Genomic DNA, 10,000 nt, shown 5'->3' on the forward strand with positions numbered 1-10,000 from the left:
TAGCTCCACGAGTCGGTGGGCGGGGCTTGAGGCGGAGCTTCTGCATCCTATTACGTCAGTGGTCGACATATTCAGAGATCTCTCGTTTTCTGGGCCTGGTGTCAATAAAAGCTTTTCTTTGACTAACAAGGAAGTTTTCAGCTCTGAAACGTACAGGATATTCTTATATCACGATTAACTTTTATATATCAAAAGCTCAAGGGAAAGTTGATTTCTCAATTCATCACCCCTTTAATGCTTTCTATGCATTAGAAAATGAAGCTTTCATATGATCTTAGCAGCATGATGAGTAAATTATATTAACTGGAATAAACTGGACAGAAAGTGAGCAGAGAATGTGACCAATCGTGAGGCTGTCCATAACTTGGGTCTAGCACGAGTGTAAGCGAACTTAAACATTTATTCTATTACATAAATATTTTGAAACAGATTTCCATGACATTAGTCTCATTTGATTTACCTTATCCACCAATTAAAACTATTAATAAAATAATTCTGAAATATATAAAATAAGTATATGCCAACACTTTTATATGACCTAATAAATAAATATAGACTGTAAGCATTGAATAAATGATTGTGATTTTTTTTTAAGTATTATTATTTTGTTAATCTTAAATGTTCCAGAAAATAAGATTAAATATGTTTTGCAAAAACATAATTCATGCATTAGAGGGTTATGAATAAATTAAATTATAAAATTCACAGTGTGACGTGTAGGTGACGCTCATTTGCAATAACACCACCGGCCTCGCACCGTTCTCTCACGGCTCTCGCCCGCCCTGCTCGTCACACACAGAGACTCAGTTTCAGGTCAGAGTCACGTATGATCTTACCACAGTATCTCCAGTTTACAGTGAGGATTCTCCAGTACAGCAGAGAGCAGCTTCACTCCTGAGTCTCCTAGATTATTAAATGACAGATTCAGTTCTCTCAGGTGTGAGGGGTTTGATCTCAGAGCTGAAGCCAGAGCAGCACAACCTTCATCTGTGACACCACACCTCCACAACCTGTAGAGAACAATGACACACATTAAGTCTATCTCCAAAGCTAAACATGACCACTTAAACAAAATAAATAAATAACAATGCTGTCAATATGAAATATATATAAATACTCATTAGTTCACATTGTTAAAGTCAAGTCAAGTCAACTTTATTTATATAGAGCTTTTAACAATGCAGATTGTTTTAAAGCAGCTTCAGTGTTAAACAGGAAAATAATGCAGCATAATTTTATTCAGCTGTATAGCCATTCTGGAAAAAACGCAGATGTCTTTATGTGTGTACGCAGTGTGGGCTTTAGATCAGTAATTAGATCAGTAAATTAGTTTATATGGTTAATTTAGTTTATTAATTTATTTCGATGTTTAATTGAAAAATTTAGTGTATGTGTGAATGTGTGTGACAGTGTGTGACTGTCTGAGTGTGTGTGTGTGTGTGTTTGTGAGTGTGTGTGTGTGTGTGTGTGTATGTGTTTGTGAGTTTGTGATGGGTAGGTTTAGGGGCAGGGGCAGTGTGTGTGTGTGTGTGTGTGTGTGTGTGTGTGTGATGGGTAGGTTTAGGGGCAGTGTAAGGGGATAGAAAATACGGTTTGTACGGTATAAAAACCATTACGCCTATGGAATGTCCTCACATTTCACAAAAACAAACATGTGTGTGTGTGCGTCTGTGTGTGTGTGTGTGTGTGTGTGTATGTGTGTGAGTGTATGAGTGTGTAAGTGTGAAGGTGTATGTGTGACTGTGTGTGAGACAATGTGTGTGTGTTTGTGAGTGTATGAATGTGTGTTTGCGTGTGTGTCTGTGTGTGAGTGTGTATGTGTGTGTGTGTGTGTGTGTGTGTGTGTGTGAGAGAGAGAGAGAGTGTTTGTGTTTGTGAGTGTGTATATGTGTGACTGTGTGTGTTTGTGAGTGAGTGTGTGTGTGTTTCTGAGTGCGTGTGTGTGTGTTTGTGAGTGTGTATGTGTAAGAGTGTGTGAGTGTGTGTGAGTTTCTGAGTGTGTGTGTGTGTGTGTGTGTGTGTGTGTGTGTGTGTGTGTGTGTGTGTGTATGTATGCGTGAGTGTGTGTGTGTCTCCCTCTCGGTGCGTGTCAGGGTTCGTACACATTTCTACCAATACGTGTGTGTGTATGTTTGTGTGTGCCTGTGTGTGTTTGTGAGTGTGTATGTGTGTGTGTGTGTGTATGTTTGAGAGTGTGTGATTGTGTGTGTTTGTGAGTGCGTATGTGTGTGTGTTTGCATGTGTGTCTGTGTTTGTGTACGTGTTAGGGTTTGTGTGTGTGTCAGGGTTCGTACACATTTCTACCAATACATGTGTGTATGTCTGTGTGTGTATGAGTGTGTAAGTGTGAAGGTGTATGAGTGTGTAAGTGTTAAGGTGTATATGTGTGTTTTTGTGAGTGTGTGAATGTGTGTGTGAGACTGTGTGTATGTGTGCGAGTGTGTTTGTCTGTTTGTGAGTGTTTGTCAGTGTGTTTGAGTGTGTGTGTGTGTGTGTGTGTGTGTGTGTGTGTGTGTTTGTGAGAGCGTATGCGTGTACGTGTGTGTGTGCGCGGGTCTGTGTGTGTGTTCATGAGTGTGTGTATGAGTGTGTGTTTGTATGTGACCGTGTCTGTGTGTGAGTGTGTGTGTGAGTGTGTGTGTTTGTGAGTGTGTATGTGTGTGTTTGTGAGTGCGCGTGTGTGTCTGTGTGTGTTTGCGAGTGCGTATGTGTGTACGTGTGAGAGTCTCTGTGTGTGTGTGTGTATGTATGTTTGTATGTGTGTGTCCGTGAGTGTGTTTGTGAGTGTGAGACTGTTTGGGTGCCTCTGTGTGTGTATGTGACCGTGTCTGTGTTTGAGTTTGTGTGTGTTAGTGAGTGTGTGTGTGTGTGTATCGGTGTGTGTGTTTGTGAGTGCGTATGTGTGTACGTGTGTGTGTGTACGTGTGCGTGTGAGAGTCTGTGTGTTTGTGAGTGTGTGTATGTATATGACCGTGTGTGTGTGAGTGTGCTTGTATGTGAGTGTGTGTAGGTGTATTTGTGAGTGCGTGTGTGTGTCTGTGTGTGTCTGCGAGTACGTATGTGTGTACGTGTGAGAGTCGGTGTATGTGTGAATGTGTGTGTGTGTGTGTGTGTGTGTGTGTGTGTGTCCGTGAGTGTGTTTGTGAGTGTGTGACTGTGTGGGTGCGTGTGCATGTCTGTGTATGTGTATGTGTGTGTGTGTGTGTGTGTGTGTGTGTGTATGTGTATGTGTATGTATGTATGTATGTATGCATGTGACCGTGTCTGTTTTTGTGAGTGTGACTGTGTGTGTGCGTGTCTGTGCGTGTGTCTGTCTGTGAGTGTGTGAATGCGTGTGTGTGACTGTGTGTGTGAGTGTGTTTGTCTGTTTGTCAGTGTGTTTGAGTGTGGTGTGCACGTGTGTGTGAGTGTGTGAGCGTGTGTGTTTGTGAGTGCGCGTGTGTCTGTGTGTGTTTGTGAGAGCGTAAGTGTGTACGTGTGTGTGTGCGTGTGAGGGTCTGTGTTTGTGAGTGTGTGTGAGTTTGTGTTTGTATGTGACCGTGTCTGTGTGTGAGTGTGTGTGTGTTTGTGAGTGTGTATGTGTGTTTGTGAGTGCATGCGTGTGTGTGTGTGTGTGTGTGTGTGTGTGTGTGTGTGTATGTACAGTATGTATGTATGTGTGTGTGTGTCCGTGAGTGTGTTTGTCAGTGTGTGACTGTGTGGGTGTGTGTGTATGTGACCTTGTGTGTGTGTGTCCCTGAGTTTGTGAATGCGTGTGTGTGTGTTTGTGAGTGTGTGTGTATCTGTGTGTTTTTGTGAGTGCATATGTGTGTACATGTGTGTGTGCGATAGACTGTGTGTGTGTTGGTGAGTGTGTGTGTGAGTTTGTGTGTGTATGTGACCGTGTGTGTGTGAGTGTGTGTTTGTATGTGACCGTGTCTGTGTGTGAGTGTGTATGTGTGTGTTTGTGAGTGTGCGTGTGTGTCTGTGTGTGTGACTGTGTGGGTGCGTGTGTGTGTGTGTGTGTGTGTGTGTGTGTGTGTGTGTTTGTGAGTGTGTGAATATGTGTTTGTGAGTTTGCATGTGTGTGTACCTGTGTGTGTGTGTACGTGTGAGAGTCTGTGTGTATGTATTGTGACGAGTCCACCCAGAGGAATCAGCGTCGCCCTGGCAACAACGCACCTGCACGTCATCACCATGGGCTGATCGGTCACAGCTGCATCGCTTCAGCTCAGAGACACAAAAGCAGCTACGGCTGAGCAGACAGGCAGACTCTGGTCTCGAGTTGAATGCACTGCTGGACTAACCTCTCTTTGTTGTTCTCCCCCAGAAAGCAGCGAGTGACCAACAGCCCACTTCACTGGAGCACGTTTGGACACCCACTTTCACGAGGATCGAGCACCACCGAGCACTAGGATCACCAGCCACCACGCACCGGCTCACTGTCTGTTTTCACCTGTTCACGTGCACTGTAAATAAAACCCACCCTCCGGGGCCTGTTCACTCAACCTGCCTTGTCGTGTGATTCCTCACCCTGTGACAGTGGTGGAGAATGCGGGCAGAAGCGTGAGGAATCACCGACAAGTTCACCGCACCCAAATCCTAATCTTCTCTGTTTGTTTTTTTTTGCACGCCAGGACCCGGAAGTAGCGCGCTCGCTCCCCGAAGATGGAGGAAGTGTTGCAGCGCCTCACGGAGGTGAGCATCCGCCAGCAACAGATCGCGGAACATCTCGCCACCCGCCAGGGCAGGACGGAAGATGAACTGACCGCCATCCGTCTTGCCGCTGCCCAGCGCGTTCCGCTACCTGATCCGCGTGCCCAAGCCACCCGCCTGCTGCCGAAGATGACGGCGGATGATGACGTGGAGGCTTTCCTACAGGTCTTCGAGACCACGGCCCGGAGCGAAGAGTGGCCAGAAGACGATTGGGCACGCGCGCTGGCACCTCTGCTGACTGGAGAAGCCCAGCGGGCTTATTTTTCACTTCCCCGTGCGATCGCTGAGGATTATGACGAAGTCAAGCGGGAAATCCTGGCGAGGTTGGGTCTATCATCTATCTGTGCCGCCCAACAGTTTCATGAATGGGAATTCAAGCCTCGTGTGCCAGCCTGTGCCCAAGCCGCCGGCCTGAAACGCATCGCGCATCACTGGCTGATGGAAGGAAGTCCCACAGCAGCTCAGGTAGCGGAACGGGTGGTGGTCGATCGCCTCCTCCGTGCTCTTCCCCGTTCCATCCGGCAGGCGGTCGGAATGAGAAACCCGGCCAACACCGCGGATCTCGTGGAGGCGATCGAGCTGGCGGATGCCATACACCACCGTGAGGCAGGGGAGCGAGCGTTGCCGTTTCCCCGGAGGGTGGTCCAGGAGCGACGGCCGTTCGAGGGCACCTCGCGACCAGTAAGCAGGCCGACGGTTCCCCCGCCGCGAGACGAGCCCATGCCCAGCGCCGAACCCATGCCGCCTCCGCGTGCGTGGCTGGCAGGCTGCATCGTCCATCAGCGGATGCCATCGGGAGCCCCGGAAGCAGACGTGGTGATCGAGGGAAGACACTTCCGAGCCCTGCTGGACTCTGGCAGTACGGTCACCCTCATCCAGTCAAGAGTGTGTGGGCCCCGAAGAGGCGAGAAGAGCTTCCTCCCCATTACGTGTGTGCATGGAGACACTCGCCAAGTGCCAGCTCGTCGAGTCACCATCTCTTCGCCCCAAGGGACCTGGCCGGTGGAAGTCGGCCTGGTAGAGGACCTTCCGGTGGCCGTACTGCTGGGGAGAGACTGGCCGGGCTTCGATGCCCTGCTCACTGCCACCACTCAGCCTGTCAGCCCGGAGGGGAACCGTCGAAGACGGAGACGGCCGCGAGGACCCCGCCGCCGACCAGCGCTACTAGCCTCCGACAGCGGGAGAGATGGTGAGTCCCCCTCCCAATCTACTAATCCGTTCTGTGATGTGTATCAGCAGGCTGCCGGAGGGGGCTCATTCGCCAAGGAACAACGGGAGGACGATCGCCTGAAGCACTGCTGGTCCCAAGTGCGGATCATCGACGGGAAAGACGTCCTCCCTCGGCCCCATCCTCTCCCGCATTTTGTCGTTGAGAAGGGCCTGCTATACTGTGTCGCACAGCGAAGGGGGGAGGATAAAAAATTACTAGTTGTTCCTCGGACCAAGACCGAAACCATCCTGGAGTTGGCGCACTCCCATCCGATGGCAGGTCACCTCGGGGCAGCTAACACCACGCAGCGTATCCGCGACCGGTTCCACTGGCCGGGACTGGAGGCCGAGGTGAAGAGGTTCTGCCAGGCCTGCCCAACCTGCCAAGTGACGTCGCCCAGGACTCCTCCCCCCAGCCCACTCATTCCGCTGCCCATCATCGAGGTGCCCTTCGAACGGATTGGGATGGACATAGTGGGGCCGTTGCCGAAGTCTGCCCGTGGCCACGAACACATCCTGGTCATCGTCGACTATGCCACCCGGTACCCCGAAGCGATTCCCCTCCGCAAGGCCACCGCGAAGAACATCGCCCAGGAGCTGTTCCTGCTGGCCAGCCGGGTTGGCATACCAGCAGAGATACTGACTGACCAGGGTACCCCGTTCATGTCCCGGCTAATGGCGGATCTCTGCAGGCTGCTGCGGGTGAAGCAGTTGAGGACCACAGTCTACCACCCACAGACGGACGGGCTGGTAGAAAGGTTCAACCAGACCCTCAAGCAGATGCTGAGACGCGTGGCGGCGGAGGATAAGCGGGATTGGGACCTCATGATTCCTTATGTGCTCTTCGGGATCCGCGAAGTACCCCAGGCCTCAACTGGCTTCACCCCCTTCGAGCTTCTCTTTGGCCGCCAACCACGAGGGCTCCTGGACATCGCCCGAGAAGCTTGGGAGCAGCAGCCTGCCCCTCATCGCACCCTCATCGAGCACGTCCGCCAGATGAGGGACCGGATCGATCGGGTGATGCCATTAGTCCGGGAACACCTCAGCAAGGCTCAACAGGCGCAGCAACGCCGGTACGACCGGGCAGCCCAACCACGGGAGTTCCAGCCGGGAGACCGCGTCATGGTCCTGGTCCCCAGCTCTGCCTGCAAGTTCCTGGCCACCTGGAAAGGACCCTATACCGTGATTGAAAGGATTGGGCCAGTCACCTATCGTCTGAGGCAGCCGGGACGGCGGCAGGCAGAGCAACTCTACCACATAAACCTCCTGAAGAAGTGGGTGGGGACCCGGGACCAGGTAGCGGCCTTGAGTATCACCGATCCCGTGGTTGTAGACGTCAACCCCCATCTTTCGGCTGCCCAGAAGGCGGAGCTGCAACACCTGGTCAGTCAGTTCCAGGATGTGTTCTCGACCCAGCCCGGGCAGACCAACGTGGTACAGCACGACATCCGAACCTCGCCAGGAGTCATCGTCCGGCAACGGCCCTACCGTGTCCCAGAGGCTCGTCGGCAGGCTATTGAGGAAGAGATCCAACAAATGCTGAAGTTGGGGGTAATCGAACCATCCCGGAGCCCGTGGTCCAGCCCCATCGTGATGGTCCCAAAGCCGGATGGCACCCTCCGCTTTTGCAACGACTTCCGACGCCTGAACGAAGTCTCCGAATTCGACAGGTACCCCATGCCTCGGGTCGACGAGCTCCTGGATCGGCTGGGAAGGGCCCGGTACATCAGCACCTTGGACCTCACCAAAGGCTATTGGCAGGTACCACTCTCTGAATCCGCTAAACCCAAGACTGCTTTCTCGACCCCCAGTGGCCACTGGCAGTACCGGACCCTTCCCTTCGGCCTCCACGGGGCCCCAGCGACCTTCCAGCGGATGATGGACATCATCTTACGGCCCCACCAGGCCTACGCGGCGGCCTACATCGATGATGTCGTCATCCATTCCGAGGCATGGGAAGACCACCTGGAACGTCTGCGGAGGGTGCTTTCGGAGCTCCGGCGGGCTGGACTCACTGCCAACCCCCGCAAGTGTCACCTCGCCCTCTCCGAGGCCAAGTACCTGGGTTTCCGAGTCGGAAGGGGTCTCATCCAGCCCCAGGAGAAGAAGGTTGAGGCCATCCACTCCGCCCCAAGACCGCAGACGAAGACCCAGGTACGGGCCTTTTTGGGGTTGGCAGGGTATTACCGATGTTTTATCCCCAACTTCTCCTCTCTAGCCGCCCCCCTGACAGACCTGACCAGGAAGGGGCAGCCGGAGAAAGTATGCTGGACCCCAGCCCTCGAGGAGGCTTTCGCCCGGGTCAAGACAGCCCTGACGTCGTCGCCGGTACTCCGCGCTCCGGACTTCGGTTGCCCCTTCCTGCTGCAGACGGATGCTTCCGACACAGGACTGGGAGCCGTCCTGTCCCAAATCCAGGAAGGCGAGGAGCATCCGATCGTCTACATCAGCAGGAAGCTGTCCCCGGCTGAGACGAGGTACGCCGCCGTCGAGAGGGAGGCCCTGGCCATCAAGTGGGCAGTCTTGGAGCTGAGGTACTATCTGCTAGGCCGCAAGTTCACCCTGGTCACCGACCATGCGCCCCTACAGTGGATGGCCCGCGCCAAGGACACCAACGCCAGGGTGACTCGCTGGTTCCTAGCGCTCCAGGACTTCCACTTTGAGGTACGTCATCGGGCCGGGGCCGCCAACGCGAACGCCGACAGCCTCTCGAGGATATGGACAGCTTATGCAGGTCTGTCAGGGGTCATTCCCCACCCTCCCTTTGTTTCACCCCTACTGTCTCCATATGTCCACAGGACCAGAACGACGCTTAGGGGGGGGGGGAATGTGACGAGTCCACCCAGAGGAATCAGCGTCGCCCTGGCAACAACGCACCTGCACGTCATCACCATGGGCTGATCGGTCACAGCTGCATCGCTTCAGCTCAGAGACACAAAAGCAGCTACGGCTGAGCAGACAGGCAGACTCTGGTCTCGAGCTGAATGCACTGCTGGACTAACCTCTCTTTGTTGTTCTCCCCCAGAAAGCAGCGAGTGACCGACAGCCCACTTCACTGGAGCACGTTTGGACACCCACTTTCACGAGGATCGAGCACCACCGAGCACTAGGATCACCAGCCACCACGCACCGGCTCACTGTCTGTTTTCACCTGTTCACGTGCACTGTAAATAAAACCCACCCTCCGGGGCCTGTTCACTCAACCTGCCTTGTCGTGTGATTCCTCACCCCGTGACAGTATGTATGTGTGTGTTTGTGAGTGCGTATTTGTGTGACTATGTGTGTGACTGTGTATGCGTGAGTGAGTGTGTGTGTGTGTGTGTGTACACATTTCTACCAATAAATTTCTTTTAGGCAAATATGAATAATACATGAATAGTCTGTGTAAGTAAAATAAGAATAAAATCCATGTTCAAATGTCAAATCAATGAGTGTGATGATTGTTTTATCTGTGTAGTCAGAATATGACGTCTTTAAAAGCCATCTTTACACTGCAAAGGTGGAGCAGAAGCTGCATCTGAAATAGCATAAATGTTCATTTTATAATTTGAGTAACATTAAACCGTCTGTAAATGAACATTTATGCTATTTCAGATGCAGCTTCTGTTCCACCTTTGCAGTGTAAAGATGCCTTTTAAAGACGTCATATTCTGACTACACAGATAAAACAATCTTACAAACATTTATTAATTATTTTAAAGGTGTCATGAATTGGCTTTATTGGAATTATTGCAGAGCAGAGAACGCAGCAAACACACACACACACACACACACACGGAGCAGAGAACGCAGCACACACACACGGAGCAGAGAACACAGCACACACACACACACAGCAGAGAACACAGCACACACACAAGGAGCAGAGAACACAGCACACACACACACACACACACACACACACACACACAGAGCAGAGAACGCAGCACACACACACACAGACACACACACACAGACACAGGCACACACAACACAGGCACACACAACACAGATACACACAACACAGGCACACGCACACACAGACACACACAACACAGGCACACGCACACACAGACACACACACACAGACACAGGCACACACAGACACAGGCACACA

The 10,000-nt window shown here is 51.8% G+C and overlaps 1 protein-coding gene across 5 annotated transcripts in view; it reads right to left on the reverse strand.

Annotated features, from left to right (window-relative positions):
* Positions 1–10,000, reverse strand: part of LOC307130469 (NACHT, LRR and PYD domains-containing protein 3-like) — a 40,615-nt gene that overhangs the window by 11,416 nt on the left and 19,199 nt on the right. For all 5 annotated transcript variants that reach the window (XM_079823464.1, XM_079823460.1, XM_079823461.1 and 2 more), the window contains one exon: positions 837–1,010. In XM_079823464.1, coding sequence (XP_079679590.1) covers positions 837–1,010 — 174 coding nt within the window. The remainder of the gene's footprint in view (positions 1–836; positions 1,011–10,000) is intronic.

The sequence above is a fragment of the Gobio gobio genome (assembly GCF_949357685.1).
Source record: "Gobio gobio genome assembly, chromosome: 8".
In the NCBI taxonomy this organism is placed as follows: Eukaryota; Metazoa; Chordata; class Actinopteri; order Cypriniformes; family Gobionidae; genus Gobio; species Gobio gobio.